The sequence below is a fragment of the Rhinolophus hipposideros genome (genome assembly GCF_964194185.1).
Source record: "Rhinolophus hipposideros genome assembly, chromosome: 3".
Classification (NCBI taxonomy): Eukaryota; Metazoa; Chordata; class Mammalia; order Chiroptera; family Rhinolophidae; genus Rhinolophus; species Rhinolophus hipposideros.
In genome coordinates this window covers 2,044,059-2,064,335 of record NC_138049.1, presented here as the reverse complement: position 1 = coordinate 2,064,335, position 20,277 = coordinate 2,044,059, and the positions used below count along the sequence as shown (strand labels likewise).

At 47.9% G+C, this 20,277-nt stretch overlaps 1 protein-coding gene across 7 annotated transcripts in view; it reads left to right on the top strand.

Moving 5' to 3' along the window:
- CEP43 (centrosomal protein 43) overlaps positions 1–15,223 on the top strand; it is a 30,349-nt gene extending 15,126 nt beyond the window's left edge. For 4 of the 7 annotated variants that reach the window (XM_081044801.1, XM_081044799.1, XM_081044797.1 and 1 more), the window contains 6 exons: positions 2,295–2,521; positions 4,575–4,687; positions 6,644–6,712; positions 11,133–11,172; positions 12,067–12,163; positions 13,309–15,223. In XM_081044801.1, the coding sequence (XP_080900927.1) occupies positions 2,295–2,521; positions 4,575–4,687; positions 6,644–6,712; positions 11,133–11,172; positions 12,067–12,163; positions 13,309–13,389 (627 nt within the window). In that variant the 3' untranslated portion in view covers positions 13,390–15,223. The remainder of the gene's footprint in view (positions 1–2,294; positions 2,522–4,574; positions 4,688–6,643; positions 6,713–11,132; positions 11,173–12,066; positions 12,164–13,308) is intronic. The other 3 variants (XM_081044800.1, XM_081044798.1, XM_081044796.1) reach the window with 1 other exon arrangement.
- Positions 15,224–20,277: the final 5,054 nt, after the last annotated feature.

The window sequence follows — 20,277 nt, the reverse complement described above, 5'->3', positions numbered from 1 at the left end:
CTCCATAGCAGGGGTGTTACTAAACCCAGTCAGAAGGATGGTGGGTACATGTTAGTTACTAAGTAGAGAGCTCATTACGTGGCCCTGGATTGTGCTGGTATTGGAGACTGCTGGAATAATTAATTACTGCTTATCGTAATGTTGCTGTACGTTTATGTTTCCCTTGGGTTTTATGCCTGTTACCTTTGAATCTTCTCAGTGTTTTCAAGGAAAGAATCTATGACTATTGTAGTCTCTATAATTGTAAATGTGTTCAGATATCACAAGACTTGGGGTATTTATTTCCAACAGCATGTGCCTTTGAAAAGGTAGAAATCAACTTTTAAAACTTTTGTAAATCAGAAATTACAGTGGGCCTGAATCTAAGAAGTGCATAGGTGGATGTTGCTTCTCCACGTTTGAAAATACGTACCAGGAAAATGTCAAGAAAGCTGTTACGACATTTTTTAAAGCTTCCACTTCTTTGCAAGTATCCTGTGTCGTCTGAAAGGATGATAACTTGGTATTTGTTTGTCTAGCCATCTTTTTACAGTCATTAATTAATCTATGTTAATAACATGTGGAGTGCATAACTGCAAACCCTAAAAATTGTATAGCATATATCTGGGCTGTTGTCAACTAATCGTGGCCTGTTACTGGTATAAAAACATAAATGTCTGAATATATGCACAGTACATTTTGTCTATTCACATATTAAAACTGAAATCATCCTTAGAGTCTTACTCAGTAATTTCTAACCCACATTTTTACCACCTCGCTTCAAGTCATTCACTTTTCCGCAGCCTCCTGTTCTTAACTCGTAGTAATAGTCTGATTTGGAAAATCCTACTCTGGTTCAATTTTTCATTTTAGTTAATTTTATCGGGGTGACAACTGTTAGTAAAGTTACATAGATTTCAGGTGTACAATTCTGTATTACATCGTCTATAAATCCCATTGTGTGTTCACCACCCAGAGTCAGTTCTCCTTCCATCACCATGTGTTTGTGGTTCAATTCTTGAGGAAATTCATGCCTGGGAACATTAGTTTTCAAGATTGAGTGGTTAGTAGCAGTATGAACTGTGCTCCGCATCTGTATTTCAGGAGAGTGTTTCTCTCACACACCACAGGCCTCTTACATAGCACTCCTCTCTTTAGGGTGGAAGGCTGAATCTTGAGAAATTGCCATTTTGAACCCACAAATCTGCAATTTCATATGACTTAACCTAATAGCGTAACATACGTATTAAGAGCTAACCCCTGGCATCAGATTTGATGTTGCCCTGACCCCTTAGCTCCCCAGGGACCTTGGCAAATGCCTGAAATTCTATGTTTCCTTTTCCATATCTGCATAGAAAACAGAACCTACCCCCAGGCCATAGGGTTATTTTGAGGATTAAAATGACATAACGTGGGGGAAGCTTTTGAAAGCTTTATGTAAATGATAGCTACTTGACTATCCTGATGTTTTGTTATTTTTCTTGTTGATGTTTAAGGGCAAAAGGAAATCTGAAGAAGGAAGGAATAAATTAGATTATCAAGGTCAGGGTTCACTGCCGAGGAGGAAACACAATGCTGTTTTGTGCCAGCACTACCAGCTCAGTAGGATATGTGAGTCGAAATGGTTGAGAATTTTGTACATTGGTGGTTTAAGATACATAGGGACATGTACATACACGTGTGCGTGGACATTTAAGAGGTGTGGATTAGGGAGTTACTCTGGAAGTCTGAGTCAAGGTCAGTGTTGAGACTTTACTGGTAGCAAGTCTGTGTGTTAGAAACGTGAGTGGTGCAGGCGTCATCTTTCACCTTGATGTCTGTTATATTTGGAGCTGGATGGAAAACTGCTGTCTTCACTGATGAGCATTTTGTTTTACTATTTGGCTTGTGTGTGTGAACTAATCTTTTCTACTAATTATCCATTCTCCTGTTTGCAAGTTGAAAGCAGAAAGATAATGTATGAAGCAGTGATATATACGTAAGAAGAAATGGAAAAGTTATTCATAAATGGGATAGGTACAGCAAACATACTTCCATTTAGGGAGGGTTGAAAGCAATGGTATGGGCATATTTCTTTGACATTTTCCCCTTCAAAGGTTACCCATGGCATGAAGCCCAGGGATGAGCTGATAATTCTCAGCGTTACTCTGGACCTCATGCAGTTCAAGACCCCCCTGCCCTACCCCCCCCCCCACACGTGCTCACATGCATACAGACACAGGTCTGCATATGTTCACATGACTTTATATTATGTAAAATATTAAAGTTTTATTTCACCAAGCAGACCTTTTTTCTTTCCCTCTCTCTTTTTCTAGAAGGCCAGCAGCGATGTTAGTCAGAGTGATACAAGCATTTCCTCCTCAGAACCCAAAAGCAAAAATAGTCTTCACTTATTGGCCCATGAAACAAAAATTGGATCTTTCTTAAGCAACAAAGGCCTAGATGACAAAGACGGAGCTAGTCTTTGTCCAGATGAAGATGATATGGAAGGAGACTCTTTCTTCGATGACCCCATTCCTAAACCAGAGAAAACGTATGGGTGGTGAGTAAACTGTGTTTATGGATTATCAGACTAGAGGCTTAAAAATACAATTTCTAAATGTTTTACAGTTAAAAAATAGCTGCTAAAGGTTCTAAAATTACTGAATTCATAGGCCTGATCTTGTGTCATTATAGCGTCTTGTGTTGTAATGCAAGTCCAGATTTGTAAAAACCTAGTGATGACATCAGTGGGAAGGTATAGACTGAGAGTCCCTCACGTGCCAGGTATGGTGTGAGGCGCAGGGCGCAGCGGTGAGAAGAGGTGGAAAGCCCGCCTCGGTTGGGAAGCTGGCTCTGGACACAGGCGGCGAGAAGTGAGAGTCTCGTGTCGGGTGGGTATAGTAGGTGCCCGGGAGAACAGGGCAGTGGAGGGAGGAAGAGGTGTGGGGGGGGTTGTTTTCAGAGGGGTGTCAGAGAAGGCCTGCCTTCGAGGGGCCTTTTGAGATAACAGCCCGAGGAAGTGTGAGTAGTGAGAAGGGCTACGGGAGCTCTGGGACGAGCCTGCAGAGGGGTGACAGGTTCGAGAGGCAAGGGACAGTTGTGGGTGATGGGCTTGGGCGAGGGGCGGACCCGCTGCAGGAGGGTGCTGGCAGGAGGGTGCTGGCGTTGCTTGGAGACTGCGTGACTGCACCCCACACACACTGTTGCGGCACCCTCTGGCTGCTGGGATTCAAGCGCAGGCGCAGGGCTTCCAGGCGTGAAGCTCTTGGGATTGTCAGGGTGAGAGGTGGTGGTGGAAGTGCTGAGAAACGGGGGTGCGGAGGTATTCTGGGGTGAGGTCCAGGGGGACGAGCTGGGGAGTGTTAGAGAAAACAGCACGTTCCTGTCTTCAGGCTGAGAAGCAGAAGGGGGGCCACTCCCTGTACTCAGCTGAGAAGTGGGAAGAAGGCGGGGCCACGGCGGGGGGGGGGGGGGGGGCGCTCACTTCCCACCCATTACATCGGAGAACACTGTATGGAAAGGTGAAGGAGTCTGGGCACTGAGGGAGGGTCTGGTGCCCGGTACCCAGTAGGGACTCATCAGTGTTAGTGCGGAAGCGCTGGGACACACAAGGAAGTGGGAAGGGGCCGAGAGAACCGCTAGTGGCCTCCTAGAAGCAGGGGGCGGGCTGGGCGAGCAGCGCGTTGCCATGAGCCGTTGCCTTGAGCAGTTGACCAGAGGTCCAGTCGGAATGGTGACAGGTGAGGGGCGGGTCTTAAAGGAGTACAGTGGGTTCAAGAAAGAACGACGGAGAGGATTGTGGGTGGTGAAGACTCTTCTGATGAGTTGATTGTAAAGGGGTGCAGAGGAATGGGGTGAAGGCTGGAGGGCGGGGTGTGGAGATCAGAACCGCAGAGTGGGAAAAATAGCAGCACGTGTGCATGTTGATGAGAAAATCTGATTTTGGAGAGGGAAAGGCAGCCAGGTCAGGAGTGAGGGCTCCTGGGGTGCTGCAGGAGAGTGCCTAGTGCGGAATCCAGTCCCCAGGGGAGGATGGAGAGTGGGTGCGGAGGTTGGCGGGTGGACGTGATGGTGGGAGCTGCGGGCGTTCTCGTGAGTCACAGTGAAGGACGGAGGAGGGCTGGAGGTGTGAGGTCGACAGGAGGCCTAAGGCCGCTGGATGAGCAGGTGCAAGGAGTGGGCTGGGGCACTGGGCAGTGCCAGATGCCAGCTGAGGCTGTGACCGAAGGCAGGTGCAGCCGGCATGGCTCCCAGGCGCTGGTCTCATGTTGCGGTGTCGTGGCCTGTGCCAGCCAAGTCCTGCGTTGGCCGTTGCGGGCATTCCTGGGCTGTGGAAGAGGCTTCTGAGAGGATCACAGACAGTGGAGATGAAGTCGAGCAGTTTAAGTGTAAGGTGTCCAACAGAATTCTAGAGAGCGGCGAGCTGCCGCCTCCCCGCCGCCTGCCGGCCGCACTCCTGGGCCTCTGTACCCGGGCCGCCTCTCCGCTGGCACTACCTGTTGTTTTGCGTATTCATCTCCCGGCCACTGTGTGCAGATACGGTCTGTTTCAGTTCTACTGTTCTAGTGCAGAGCCTAAGAGGACCGCTTAACTGTACACTTGTTTCTTGTTAGGAGAAGTGAACCTAGTAAGCGAGTCGGAAGCCTGGCATCGCTCTCTGACGCACCCCCCCTAAAAAGTGGACTCAGCTCTCTTACGGGAGCCCCCTCATTGAAAGACTCTGAAAGTGAGTGCCGGCTCCCTAGATGTGTGACTGAAGACGGTATTGAATACTGATGTTATTTTTCTCTCTAACGAATTAAGTACATTGTTTTTGTTTCTTCCGGAAAAAATTGTATTAAAACTTAAAAATAGCTCATAATTTTACTACTCAGAGATTGTTCCTGTTAATATTGTGTTCTGTTTCTTCATTTCTTTTTAATATAGTCTGTATTCTGCTTTTCCTGTGCCATCAAAATATGTACTACATTGTAGGAAAATGATTTTTTAGCTGCCTGTCATAATAGATATGTAATTTTTAAACCCTCTCCCTTATTGGACATTTAGATGGACTTGAATAGGATTTAAATTGTATTAATTTTTAAATGTTTTCTAATTTCTGTGCCACCACAGCAGTCATCACAGGGTGTTAGAACAGGCTGCTGCCTTCAGGGCTTGGACCTGACACAGCTTTATGTGCAGCAAACAGAGGGATTGTTAGCTACGTCACATGGAATAGCTGTGCTACTGTCCACACGGTGACAAGGCCAGGGGTTTAGAAACATGGAAATGTGTAGATGAACTTGTATGAACATAATAGTAAGTACAGGATTTAATCTGCAGTGTTTACAGCATAAATGTGCCTCTTCTGAGAACATTCTCTAAAAAACAGATCTTTATTAGGAAATTAGAGAGTGGTTTTGCATAACTGCAGTCCTTACTAACTTTTTTTTTAAACACTTCTTCCTCCTCTTTTTTATTTTTTTAATTAATTGGGGCAGGGGAACAGGACTTTGTTGGGGAACAGTGTGTACTTCCAGGACTTTCCCCCGCCCCCCAAGTCAAGTTGTTGTCCTTTCAATCTTAGTTGTGGAGGGCGCAGCTCAGCTCCAGGTCCAGTTGCCATTGCTAGTTGCAGGGGGCGCAGCCCACCATCCCTTGCGGGAGTCGAACCAGCAACCTTGTGGTTGAGAGGATGCACTCCAACCAACTGAGCCATCCGGGAGCTCAGCGGCAGCTCAGCTCAAGGTGCCCTGTTCAATCTTAGTTTCAGGAGGCGGAGCCCACCATCCCTTGCGGGACCTGAGGAATAGAACCGGCAACATTGTGGTTGAGTGCCCACTGGCCCATGTGGGAATCGAACCGGCATCGGAGTTAGGAGCATGGAGCTCTCACCGCCTCAGTCACCGGGCCGGCCCCCTACTAACCTTTTTATGTTACATGATAGAACTGGAGGATACTCCAGGACACGCACAAGAGATGGCTTTTGGCGTCTCTTACCATCTAGTGAACTAGCCATGTATCTGAATATGGCCCACCTCAGTTTCCCTCTTATGCTTCTTTCCCACGGTTACTGTCACCTTCAGTAAAGGAATGCAGAATGTCATGATCGAGTCACTCTTAACACTGATTAGGGAAGAATGATTTAGAGAGCACATTGAAAACTAAGGACTGGGGCGGCCGCTTGGCTCAGTGGTCAGAGCACAGGGCTCGTAACACCAAGGTCACCCGTTTGATTCCCACATGGGAAAGTGAGCTGCACCCTCCAGAACTAGATTGAAAACAACAACTTCACTTGGAGCTGATGGGTCCTGGAAGAACACACTGTTCCCAATATTCCCCAATAAAAAAAAAAGAAAACTAAGGTCTGAAGAAATAAAACCAGTGAAAGGAGGTCAGTTTGGTAAATGAAATAGTGATTGAATTGAAGCAAAATTGAGAGGTTCAAATGAAAATGAATGAGAATCGCTATCGTCCAAGAATTCATACCCAGTAGGGCTTTAAAAGAAAGAAGGTGGTATCTGACAGTTGGGCAAAAAGTTACTTGGATGGTCAGGTTCCAATAAAGAATAGTATTATGTGTGGCTGAAAAAGGGATGTTTCTATTGTAAGGAAACCCTGTTCTGTAAACACTAATTGATGTGTTTTAGAGAGTGTTGTATTGTAAATGTTGATGTAATGGGATATTCTTTCCTGTTCACAGGTAAAAGAGGAAACACAGTTCTGAAAGATCTGAAATTGGTCAATGACAAAATGGGATCCCTGGGATTAGGTAACGAGATTTCTAATTTTCGTGCCGATTGCTTGAAGATGATTCTTTTTTAGAGTAACATCTTAAATGAAGTGACTTGGTCTGCTTGCAGCGTGCACCTCATGAGCACACGTTTGCATGGTTTTGATGTCCAGGCTCACTCCGCGTGCCAGGCGTGGACATAGTGGCAGCCATGCAGACTGCCCTCATGGAGGTTTGTTCTCGTAGGGCAGATGGGCAGCGGACGGGTGCTACAGACACACTGAGTGGTAGCAGAGTCAGGGTAGGCTGCTGTGAACACGGGGTTGGGGTGACTTGACCCAAGCCAGGCATTCCGGGACTGCCCCTCCTAGGAAGTGATGTCTCTGCCGAGACCTGATGGGTAAGGGAGGAGGGAGGAGATGGTGACTCAGGCTGGACCGTGTGTGCAAAGGCAGAGGCACCCCTGGGTGTCTGGAGGCCCTGGGGAGTTGGTCTAAGGGAGGAGCCAGATGTGTACCCGGAAGCACGGGATGGTGGCGTGCAGCTCTGTTACGTGGCGCCGCACACTGTCCTGCAGAAGCCAGAGCCCCTGTGGGCCCTATAGCCTTGGGCCACTTGTGGAGAACGGGGTTCGCACCCAGACTTCTGTGCACAGCTGCAGACGCTGCGACAGGTACGTTTTAGGCACGCCTCACTCAGTCGCTGACCAGAAAGAAGCAGAGGGCTCAGCTGGGTTCTCGCTGGCCACTTTCTTCCTGTCTGGGGATGCGAAGTGTGTGTGTGAGAGCGTCAGGCTCTCCTGGTCTCAGGACTCGCTGGCACGTGGGGGCACTGGGGCATGTGCCACAGGCAGGTTGGCAAAAGGGATTTGTAGGCCCTGGGCTCTGTACCCCTGTGATTGCAGGCGTCTGAGTGGGACAGCTCCGAGAAGTGCCCTTCCCTCTTCTGGAGGGACATTCTAGAGAGGGGCATAGATTTAAGTAACACCCCAGATGTGGCATTAATTGTTTACTACGGTAGGTAGGTGGGCAAATGAGCTGTTTCCTCGTCTGTGAAGCGGGTCTCATAACAGCTACCTCGAGGGAGGGAGGGACTCTACGTGCCGTGCGGTGCCGAGCAGGGCAGGTGCGTGCCTAGTAAATGCTGGTTCCCTCTTGTTCCCCGTTGGCAGCCATTGCCACAGAGCAGGTGTTCCCTGAGCCGCTGGACTCTGTTCACCAGTGACCCGGACTCGTGGAAACTGCAGAGTTGCTGGTTGCTGGCTGGCCAGCTAGGGGCTGCTCCCCTCTTGTTCCTTCCCCATTTTCAGTTAGACACTCTCTTCCCAGCCTGAGGTACGAGTCTGCTCCAGGCTTGGTTCCATTGGATAGCCGCCTGCCTGTGAGCTCTGGGTTTGTGTGTCTCCCCTTTGAACGGCTCACTCTTGCCGAGCCCTCTCGCTTCCCTGACTGCTCTGTTCCCCCGTCTGTGGTTGGGGAGGAGCTGCTGAGAATTGTCCTCGGTGAGACCCCCCCCAGCGGGGGTTCTGCTGCCTCCGAAGAGGCTGTGGGGTACGGAGGCCGTCTGAGCTTCACACCGCTCCCTGCTGGAGCCTGGGCAGGCTTGGGGCTGGCAGTTTGGCTGGTCACACGGGTGAGACTCACCATTCCCAGGCGGGGTGTCTGGTCACCAAGCCAGACGTTAGGATTCAGGGTAAATAAGGTTTTATTCAGTTTTGTTTGGTGGTATTGCAACAGTATTGTTTTCTGTTTTCACTTTCATTGTAAATATACGTTATTCTCAGTATTGTAATAATATGTGAATGTTAAGGGACCAGCATAGGATGATGACACTAGTGATTTCCCTGGCCCTGTGCCAAGACACGGTGTTATTTCAGTTCTTATTCCACGCGGCAGGTTGTATTATCACCTCTGTTTTTACAGGTGAAGCACTTGGGTTACGTTAGTTGCCTAAGATGCGCTGCTTTTAGAGCCCTGATACAGCACTGACCCCGAACCAGCCGTGTGCTTCCTGGTGCGGACATTATCCCGTGGGAAAGCAGCCCTGGGTCCCAAAGGAACGGTTGGCACACCAAGCTTTAGAGCACAACTTGCTTTAGTTTGGTAGAGGATATTAGCCACAGGCTTCCATGTTCGGACAGGCTCTTCACATGTTTAAAGCACAAATGGGCAAACTTTCTGTAAAGGGCCACGTAGTAGACCTTCAGGCTTTGTGGGCCACCTGTGGTCTCTGCTGCATAGCCTTTGTTTTCCTTTAAACCATCCTTGAAAACTATAAGAGCCATTCTTAGCTTGCAGGCTGTACAAAAACAGGTTGTTAGCTGGACGTGCGTGGCCTGCGGGCCACGCGTACATGCAGTGTCTGGAGTCCATAGGTAACAGGGAGTCAGTGTCAGGGTATGCTCCCCACACTTACTCGGGCCTGTTGGGTCTCTGCATGGCTGCGAGAGCTGGAAGGTGGGGTTCGCTCAGCCCTGTCCGCACTGCACTTTCCCTGTCCCCACCGTCTCGGCTGAGCTTTCGCTTCTGTTTGCACTGGAGTTCCCATGGGGACACCGCGACTGGTCTTGGACGCTGCCTCCCAGCGCTCGGAGTGGCCGCTGCTGTGCTGCGTTGTGACATTTGCACAGCAGCCACCTGTGTGGCTTGTTCGATCAGATGGTTTCCACCCCCATGATGGGTCTGCTTTCTTTTGCATCGAACACCCCTAACCGTTGAGTCCCTGAGTTGTGTTTGCTGCAGGTGCAGACGGCTGTTTTTCCGAGAGAGGAAAGCTACCTGGAAACTGCCCACCTGCGGCCTGTTGTCAGGGACTTCTGCTTCCTGGAGCAGTGACTGGGGAGCAGTAGCTGTGATTCTTGTTTCTTTCGTTTCCTCCATTGCCCTCCCGTCCCGTCCCGTCTGCCCCCTCCAGCCTGCAGGACGCTTGCCTCCCCACCCCTTAGCCCCGTCGCCTGGCCTGGGCCTCGCAGTGGCCTTCAGCTTCCCTGAGCACATTCTTCCTGCAGCGGTGGGCGGTCTGTGGAAAGGAGAAATCAGACCTCACTTACCTGTTCTCTGTCACTCCCGCCTCCCCCTCCTGCCCTCCCCCCGTTTAGGCTGAAGCCCTCATCGGGACCTGCCAGCGCTACATGGCCTCTGCCAGGCAGCCGTGCTGTGCTGAGCTCTGTCCTCGTCTTTCCCCCACCCCGCCCCCAAATCCATGATTCTGTGCTTACACTGGCTTCCTCTCTTTTCCAAACCACCACCCATCCCCCATCAGGGCTTTTGCACGTGTGTCTTCTAGGAGCACCGTCCCCAGGAATGTACGCGTCGCTGCCTTCTTAGGTTTCCTGTCAGCGGCCACCCCCAGCACCTGGTCTGTGCAGCTGCTGGCTGCCCCTTCCTTCCGCTGGACTGTGGGCTCTGAGAGATGCGAGCCGTCGTCTCACTCACCGCTGTACATCGGGGCCCTGGGAGTCCCTCGTGTGCCATGGGCGAAGGAACGCTCCATGACTCTGATGGGAGAAGAGGCTCAGCTTGCCTGGCTGCCCACCCGCGGCGGTGCCCGTGACATAGGGATGGCCCGGCGTGACGGGGCTCGAAGGATGTGGGCACCCACACCGGAGCTGCCTCTCCGTGGTCTGCGCCGTGCTGGGGGACATATGACCCCACGTGTCTTCCCCGCGCCGGTCATCCCGGTTTAACACCATGGCCCCTGAGCCTTTGCTTTGAGGTTGGCAGCCCTGTGTGCTCCACCATCAGTGTCTCAGAGGACCTGGTGGGCGTGGCAGGTGATGTGACCTTCCCAGGCTCCCGTGGTGCACTGCAGATGCGAGCAGCGGCTCGTTAATTGGCACCCGTCCCCCATGCCGTGATGTCCCTTTAGGAAATGCTGCTGCGTGTTAGCACTTCACGTCCCGCACGTGGGTGGGTGTGCCACGCCTAGAGCTGAGGCCACCTACCTGCCCGCGGCTCGCGACCTCCTCAGGGCGGGGGCTGGGACTTGAACCCAGTTCTGTCTCAGTGAAGGTGCTCGCGCCTGCTGTGCTCTGCTGCTCCTCACACCTCGGGGCCCGTTTTAATTTTAGAGCCAGACTGAGTCAAGGCTTCAGCAGCTCGGACGGGAGCCACTGGGCTGACTGTCCCATCCCGTTGAATCCTGGTCGTAATAGCAAATGGCGTTGTAAATGGTAAACACACTACATGGTTCAGGTTGTGAGCACTTGGAGTAAAAGGCTAGATATTAACTGTATTTTATGATAGGATATAACATTTTATTCTTCCTTGGGTAGTTTATTTTGTCCTTTGCTTTCATGCTATATGTGGTAAAAATATTATCTCTGATCTTTGAGACTTCTTTTTTAATGACGCAATATCATTCAGTGATGTAGTCTTTTTGGAAGGAAATGTATTTAATTGTAGATAAATCGTGAGGTGTGTTGGTATAAATGTGACATGTGTCTTTTTCCTAAACGTAGGGACTGGAGAAGGTGATGACTACGTTGATGACTTTAACAGGTAAGAAGAACAGTTGGCAACAAAGGTAGAGACTAAAAAACTCTGTGGGCACAGGAAGCAGGACAAAATTACACTGGTACTTACTTTAGTATATTTAGTTTCTTGTTTATATTCATTGAAACTGAGTAAAAGATGGTGGTTAATCCAGAATTATACGTTGGACTTTGAAGCATGTTTTTGATTTTATGTTAGCGTGTGAATGGACAGCTACGCTATGTTCAGGAAACTTAATAAGAATAGATAAGAAATGACACTGAGGAAGTGACTCTGAAGTCAGTCAGAAGCAGCTGAGTCACATGTGACAGGTACTTTCTCCTCTCATCTGTCTCTGGTGTGGTCCTCATTCAGCTTAAAAGATAGCCTTCTCACGTCGTTTTTCTGATTCAGATGACATTTCTTAACATTTTGTTTCAGATAACATTTTTATATACTCGTACATAATCTGCGTTAGCTGATGATTAATTTGGAGGCAGTATCTCTTGTGGGTATGATTAGAAATTTTAGAGTGAGAATTTTATGATTGACAGGTTTTTTTCCCTCCCTAAATTGGGAATTTAGGTTTATTTTTTTAACAGTGATTTATCATGCAGTTGTTTTGAGAAGATGGCATGATACCGTAGATGAAATCATAAAAGTCTGGGTTTGCTTCTGTCTTGGCGGTTGTGATCAGTGTCAGCATTATGAAGCTTCGTTTTCTCCTGTCAAATTGATTCCTGCTGCCTTTGCTAAGTTATTTTAAGGGTCAAGTGAGAGAACATGTATGCAGTTAATGATATTTAATCTTTCATTATGTTTTAAGGATTAAAATAAATATTTGAAAGGTTGAAGAATGGTAGTTACTCCTTAAGTGTTTATATTTAGAAATCTTTTTTTTTCTTTTCCACCTGAAATTAGTAGCAGCCATCGCTCAGAGAAGAGTGAGCTAAGTATTGGTGAAGAGATTGAGGAAGACCTCTCCGTGGAACTAGACGACGCCAATTCCAGTGACAAAGTATGGTGGTGTGCATTTCCCATGGAGTGCTGCCTTGATTTACCGTAAAGCTTCAGGAATTTACACAGATGAGGAAAAATAGAGTTGAAAATTGTGAAAAGTTTATGACAGAGTTACCTGATACAAGTTTAAAAAGAATGCCTTTACTGAATAATGCAAGGTTGTTTTCAGTTGTCACTTACTTAGGTTGCTGATCAGGTGCTTCTGAAACGTGTGCGTATTGTCACTGGGCCATCCCTGCGATGGCTTCAGGTGGGCCACGTGGGTCAGGACTGCAGTGGTGTAGACCGTCGGTATATGCAAGAGGTCATTTCCAGAGAAGTTGGCACCAAAAACTGGTGTGTGTGTGTGTGTGTGTGTGTGTGTGTGTGTGTGTGTGAGAGAGAGAGAGAGAGAGAGAGAGAGCCCTGTGTGTGTGGGGTGTGCAGCTGAGACTGAACGCAGTGTTGGTGAGCTCTGGGCTTCAGGTCGGGCGTGAGACACCCCGGGGAGATAAGACAGCTAGCACAGACTCAGCATAAAATGAGTCTAAGCTGGAGACCCGAATTGGACCTGTTTGTTAGGCGGAGAGAGAATGCACTTCTGAGGTGTGTGTCAGATGTGAGAGGTGAGCTTGCATTTGAGGGACACATATGGGTGCCCACAGGATGCTGGACCCTGGGCGTGGTTCCTACTTTTATGTAGTTGTTTTCTTAGGCAAGCCTGTACCCTTTGGTCCTCAGTCTCTGTCCTCATGACGTGGAAGTTCTAATGCCTGCCTCATGGGATTGTTTGGAAGTTAAGTGATATATGTGAAGTGCCTTCTCTAATTCCTGACATACAGGCTTATACTTTCTGTCTCTTGCCTTTTCACGTTATATTATCCTTAAGAGGCCTAAAAGTGTTGCTTTAAAGTAACGAAAAGAACCACAGAAGGATTATTTTAACAATCAGTTTTCTTGTTTACGTTGAGTTCAACTGTTAGCTTAGCCTTTTGGTCTTACCACAAATTTCAAAATAGGAAGAAGAAGGTGAGGTAAAGGACTTTTGAGTATGAAGCAGTTTGTAGCGTGTCAGATCATATTTAAAGTACAGCAGTATATTTTAAAACTTATTTACGACTGTGCTTGCACTCTGACACTACTGTTTTCCTCTGAACATTACAGCTTGACGACCTCACGCAGGACCTGACTGTGTCCCAGCTCAGTGACGTCGCGGATTACCTGGAAGATGTGGCCCACACGTGAAGGCAGGAAGGACGGAAGGAAGGGCGGGTTCTCCTCCACCGAGGACAAAGGACTCCAACCAGTTCCTTTTCTTTTAACAGACAATCACTCTGCTGGAATGTCTGCTCCCTATTGGTGCCTTGTTTCAAAAAGACTGCAGATATTTTTAAAAATTAACTTTTCATTATACTAAACAAGGTACTTCCTATTTGAGCCCACGTGTGGAAGATTTACTATTCTTAATTTGGTTCTCCAACACGTCTGAGGAAATTGATTACACTCAAACTCATGACCAGGAGCGAGCCCATGAAAATCCCAGGATTAAAAGTCTCATGAAAGGTGTCAATAAAGCTGTAGGTCCCCACAACTCGACGTGTGTGTGTGGGTTCAGCCATCTGGAGTCAGCGTACCTGATGTCCTGTGGTTCTGCAGGCAGCTGGCAAGGTGGCTGGTGGTACTGAAGCCTGTCACTAAGTTAAGTGTGATGTGGCAGCTTTATTTTGTATTTCCTTCCATTTGGAAGGTTTGTTAGACCATGAAGGTTCTATTCAAACTCTCCTGTGTGTGCTGCCTAATTTCGCTCCTTTTTAAAAACCTGTAGAGGTGGTGATGACATTTAATGAACGCACTTGTCACCGGCAGCATTTGCGCTTGCTGCCTCTGTCTGTGTGAGGTGCTTCAGTCCTAGGTCGTCGTCGCTGTGGTGGCTCTAATTTATTATTCGTAGATGCCGAGAAACATTAAATACCAAAATGCAGCTGAAACCAATAAGCAGTGCTTTTCTTTCAGGTCTGTGAGTTGATTATATTAGAATCCAGATTGGACTGTAACAGTAGTAATGGCTTAAGACCGTCTCCGGATTGGCAAGCTGTCTACACTGTATGTAGTTTCATTGTAACCTTTCAAAATGGAGTCCGCAGTGACGTTTCAGGCAGTCTCGTTTACATTGTCCATCGTGCTATTTATTTATGTAGGTTACTGCCTTTTATGGCACTGGTGTACTGAAAAGAGCAGTCGGAAGGATGCATGCAAATAAATGTAAGGAAAGCTGTGAGTGTGCGAAATTTTGTACTTCTTGTTTCAATTACATGATGGCTTTTTGTTAAAAGTCAGCAAATTACACCTAATTCACTGATTTTAGAAGGTGAGCCGACTTTTTGGTTTGTGTAATGCCAGTTTTCATTCCCATTAGCCTCACAATCACCAGAGTATCTGCTGGGCCCTGTTATGTAACGGGAGGAGCAGAGTCATATAACATTAGAATCTGAATCTAGAAAATGGAAGTGAAACTGAGCCGTAAACACCGAGAGGAAGCAGGGCAAAACGGGCTGCCAACCTGCCCTTCGTCCGTGGGCCCTGAGCTCAGTCTTGAGCTTTCTGTGTTTGTGTGTGTGAACAGCATTATGTGAGGATGCAATCTGTTGCTAAAAGTCCCCCAATATGCTCATTACAAAATGCATTTCCTTGGATGCCATCTCTGTCCAGTCACTTCCTGTAAAACATTGTAGTTCTCTTTTGGCCCTCTGGAATCTGTCAGATGTGTGATTTATTTTTGATATTATTTGATAGGAGCTAGATTTCAGTGAAACGATTTGAGAGTATAATAGGAGGCAGCTTTTCAAATTTGTGAGAAACTTTTGAATAGTAGCATCTAAAATCTGTCGTTTTTCTGTTACCCAGAGAATCTGACCATTTGGTAATATCTGGAAGGATGGGGAGAAAAATGTCAAATATGGAACTTCCTTTGTCATCAGCACTACATACATCTGATGGAATAATTTTAAATAACTTAAAATTCAGTTGTGAAAATGTCTTATTTCCATATGTTTTCCTCAATTAAATAGATTTTGAGTGTGATTAGTGTTTTCTTTGTGTTAAGAAATGTACATAACAGTATGGAGGTTCCTCAAAAAAAAAAATCACAAGTAGAACTACCATATAACTCAGCAATTCCACTTCTGGGTATTTTCCAAAGTAACTAGAAAAGATATATGCACCCCTATATTCATTGCAGCGTTATTTATAATAGCCAACATATGGAAGCAACCTAAATGCCCATCAATACACGACTGGATCAAGAAGAGGTAGTAGATATAATGGAACATTACTTTGTCATAAAAAAGAATGAAATCTTATCATGGGCATGGACGGACCTAGAGGGTATTAGGCTAAGTGAGGTAAGTCAGGCAGAGAAAGACAAATATCGTGTGTTCTCACTTATATGTGGAATCTAAAGAACAGAATAAGGAAAACAGACTCAGAGATACGGAGAACAGAGGATCTCCGTATGGGAGGGGTGTTGGGGGCTGGGTGAAAAAGGTGAAGGGATTAAGAAGTACAACTTGGTAGTCACACAATAGTCATGGGGGTGTAAAGTACAGCATAAGGAGTATAGTCAATGATACGGTAATAACTACGTATGGTGCCAGGTGGGTACTAGACTAGTCAGGGGGTCACTTGGTAAATTACATAGATGTCTAACCACAATGCTATACACCTGAAGTTAATATAAAACAAGATTGAATGTTGACTAATTGAAAAAAATCTGTAGAAAAAAAGTTCTCAAAAAATTAAAAATTACATACTGAAACGTTAACCCATGAAATGCATTTTTATGGTAAAACTTGTATTTTATAGAGGAGTTTTCAAATGCTAGTCTCACTTTTTGGTGGTGACTAATAGTGAAGAAGAAGTTCCTGCCCTGTATTCTGTGCTGTGCCGGGAAGCGGGCGTCGGGTCCCTGTCCCGGCCCCTTTCCGCCCTGCCCAGCGCCGCACAGCGCCTGCCTGTGTACTCATCTGGCCGCCCATCCCTGGACCTGTGCCAGGCTGGCTTCTCGCCGCCTCGTCCTCGGAGAAATTCCAGCTTGTCGCGTTTCCCTTTTCCCCCTGCATTTTGCTCCGCTCGCCAGTCTGAAACGGGCCTGTCTGTTGCCCACAAGCCCCATTAGAGCAGGGGCATTTTAAACCACCGTGTCCCTGGTGCCTGGAACAGCATTCGGCCCATAGCATGTGCTTAGTAAGGCTCTCGGGACGCACACGAACCCTTTAAGCTTTGACAAGACAAGGGCCTGGTAAATCTAGTTTCTGGGGGGACAGCTGTCCTTTCCTTTCCCTGGAAGAGGTGTGGGCTCCCGGTTCAGTAAAGGCTCATTATAATGGACAGCAGGTCCCTGGCTGCCCCTTCCACCATGATGAGGTGGGACATTGCTGTCAAAGGAAGTGGCTTGGTGTGAATGCCGCACAGGAGAGAAGCAGAGCGGGTCCTAAGTAGCTGACTGACCCCTCTGGACAAGGAAGGGGGGCAAGCAGAGAAGGGCTGCGTTGTCCAGATAGAACTACCCACCGAGTGAAGTGGGGCGTCCAGCTGGCTAGGATCACACCAAGTTGCCCAGGCCCTCTGGATATAGTCTATGCTGCTGCCTTCCATTCTAGGAAAGGGCATATTTGGGGAAGCTGTGCAGGGAATTGGGGCATCTCCATTTAGGAGCCATCCATGCTACTTGCAGAATGAAGGAGCCTGGCCTGTAAGGAAAGCGAGCCATGTGTTTGAAAAGGCTGAGATGAAGAAACAAGTTTATCTCGGAAGAAAATTCAGAGAACAAAATAAAGAATGAAAACACCACGCTACACATGGTTGGAGATAACTTTTGTCCCTAAGAGACTGCTACGAAAAAGGTGCAACCAAAATGTTGCTCGTTAAAAAGTGGGCAAGTCGTTCTGTAGAGGGGCTCAATGCTGGGGCCACTGAAAGCAAGAACAACTAGTAAGTGAGCTCTGCATGTCGAGCAAAAGGACCGAGGTGGCAACAGAAGGGCCCTGAGAGAAGGACAGAGGACCAGTTAGGGATGGCAGCCTGGCCAAGGCCAGGCTGGGGGCCACGGGTGCAAATAGCAGACAGAGGTGGGTGCTGAGCCAGATGGAGAACGTGGCCCACAGTGATGTGTCCTTGGGACACTGGGCGATTCTTAGTGTAAAAGACTCTTCCAAGGTGACTGAGCGAGAACGAAACCTCCTACACTGGGTGCTGGCGATAACACCAATGACAAAGGAGTTAGGAGGCAAAACGATTCGGAATCTTCCTGCCAGGAGGAAACGAATCCAAAGGTGCGGTCTACCAGCAGGGAGCACCCATGAGACAGCCCTGCCTGGGACACACCGCACCTCTGTCCCTGCCTCGCCTGCTGGTGGCACAGCCGCTAAGACGTGTGAGGTCGGCCGCTTCCCCAGAACCAGGGAAAGCGGGCAGGGGACGTCATGGGCCCTGGGCCTGGTTCTCAGGGCAGACTAACCGGCAGGAGAAGAGATAGGTGGGGCACGGCGTGACGGACGGCATCCAGACGTTCTCTGCGGTGGGCATTTCTCGTTTTAACTTGAGTTTGTTGTTTTGGGCCATCTGTGCAGTCTTCAGATTTCACAAAATTATTTTTCCCATAAATGTTTAATTTCAAACACTTGTAGTTGCAAAAAAAAAAAAAAGCCAATTTTGGCAAGTTGCCAGATTGTTGGATGTAGCCCTGAAACTTTCTGTTAAATCATTTCTAGTTTGTGAAACTGAATGGCAGCTTTCCTGAAATGAAGTCTTGATGAGCTTCCATTTTCATTTAGAGCATTTAGCGTTTCTCAGTGCAGGTGGTGTGTGGTTTTGATCTGACCTGGCTCGTTTTAGATTTGGGGAGACGGTGGTACCCTGCGCCAACCACACTTGATCTTGTGTCCGGGCCCTGAGGCCACGTGCCTGGCACTGCTGTCTGTTGCCCGGGACACGCCACCTTCCTGCCCCTCCCCCTGCCCCTCTTCCTGGTCACACACCTGGCGACTCCTCGTCTTTCTCTTTCAAGGCCCGGGTCACAGAGCAAACATTCTCTGTTCCCTCCGTGTGCCAGGCACTTGTCACTGTTCTCTTTTACTCCCTGCACACCCTGTCCCCAGGAGAAATGGCACCAAATTTTCCACAAACGATTAGGGTTCTGGGAGCGAGGCAGTGTGCCAGGTATGCCCACAGGCAGTGACTGGGACCTGCAGCGGGGGTGGGTGTTGCCCGCCGTGCCTTGCAGAAACCTCACGGAGGGAAGAATCGACTCGGTCCCTGCATGGGACCTGGTAGAGTGTCGCACAGAACGATCAGAAAGACCATATCTGGGATGATTTTAAATTTTGGTTTCCTGGCAAACATGGCTGCTGGGGTCTGTCCAGGACTGACATGGACATCACATGCAGTGAGCAAAGGGCCGTTCTGAGAGGGTGGGTGTCACCAGGCACGCAGTGGGCGCAGCGGAGACGCAGGCTGCGCAGTGGCAGGTGCACATTTTGGACCTACTGCGTAGATTAGAAGCCCGAGTGCCACATTCTCAGCCTGCTCAGGTGAGAGGGAGAGCAGATGCTCTGACCTCACGGGGCTGCTGAGTAATGCAGGTCGCGCCTGTGCTGTGATTGGCATTGTCCTTGGCAGACAGTAAGTACCCGTCAGTGTTATCGATTCTTCCTGAGAAGCTGGGAGTCACAGGGCTAGGTTCTACTTGGATGTTGAGGGAAGGAGAAGAGAGACTGCCTTGGGTGGTTGCTCACTTTCTGATGAATTTCTGTTCCTCCTCTAAGGCCCGGGTCACATGTCACTTCCCCTACAGCCTCCCCTGCCCCCAGCCACTTCCCGTGTGACATCGTCATGAGCTGGTCTCTCTCACATCCCTGTCGATGGCATCAGAACCTGGATTTCCAGTCGTGACTCCTCCACCACTCAAAGGAGATGGGGCATATTAACAAGATGAAAACCAACAGAAAAATCAGGGTACATCATGAAAGTTCACATTGGATTTGATGCTGACACCCCCAAATGCACTGTAATTCTGTTCCCCGGAGAATCAAAGGATTGACAAGTAGCCCCTGCGGACACTGTCCAGGGATGGGGTGCAGAAGCTCTCCTGACATCAAAAGCTAATTGTCACAACATGCCTTTGAGATGATGCCAAAAAGAGTAATTCATGAGTTACACTTTGAGTAGAAATACTGAATACACTCTTGCATTCTTTGATAACCCAATTAATGAGTGCATCAAGTAAAAATACTTACATTTATTACTGATTTGACACAATACTGATAAAGCCATAATATACCACTATGTCAAGGGCATTAATTAAAAACTGGTGACTATCATTAAAAGAGCATTTATGTTACGAATAGTTACCCGTCACTGACAGAAAATTTAAAATACTGTGAGTCCTAAACTCATAGGTGAAAAAAGAACTTGAAAAGTTTCCATAATATGACAATGCTGAAACTTACATGACATTTCCAAAAGTGAATTGTAAAGTTTGATGATGCTCTTAAAATACATCAATAATTGAAAAAGCATTTTGATCCATCATTCTACAGTAAAATTATTGTTTGTTTTCATAGAAACTCTCTCTCTCTCTATCTCTCTATCTCATCTATTTAAAGATTTTATTGGGGAAGGGGAACAGGACTTTATTGGGGAACAGTGTGTACTTCCAGGATTTTTTCCAAGTCAAGTTGTTGTCCTTTCAGTCTTAGTTGTGGAGGGCGCAGCTCAGCTCCAGGTCCAGTTGCCGTTCCTAGTTGCAGGGGGTGCAGCCCACCATCCCTTGCGGGAGTCGGCAACCTTGTGGTTGAGAGGACGCGCTCCAACCAACTGAGCCATCCGGGAGCTCAGCGGCAGCTCAGCTCAAGGTGCTGTGTTCAATTTTAGTTGCAGGGGGCGCTGCCCACCATCCCTTGCGGAACTTGAGGAATTGAACTGGCAACCTTGGGGTTGAGAGCCCACTGGCCCATGTGGGAATCAAACTGGCAGCTTTTGGAGTCAGGAGCACGGAGCTCCAACCATCTGAGCCACTGGGCCGGCCCAGAAAGATATTTTTAAAAGTTATTTCAAAATAAACAGCTGATATTTAAA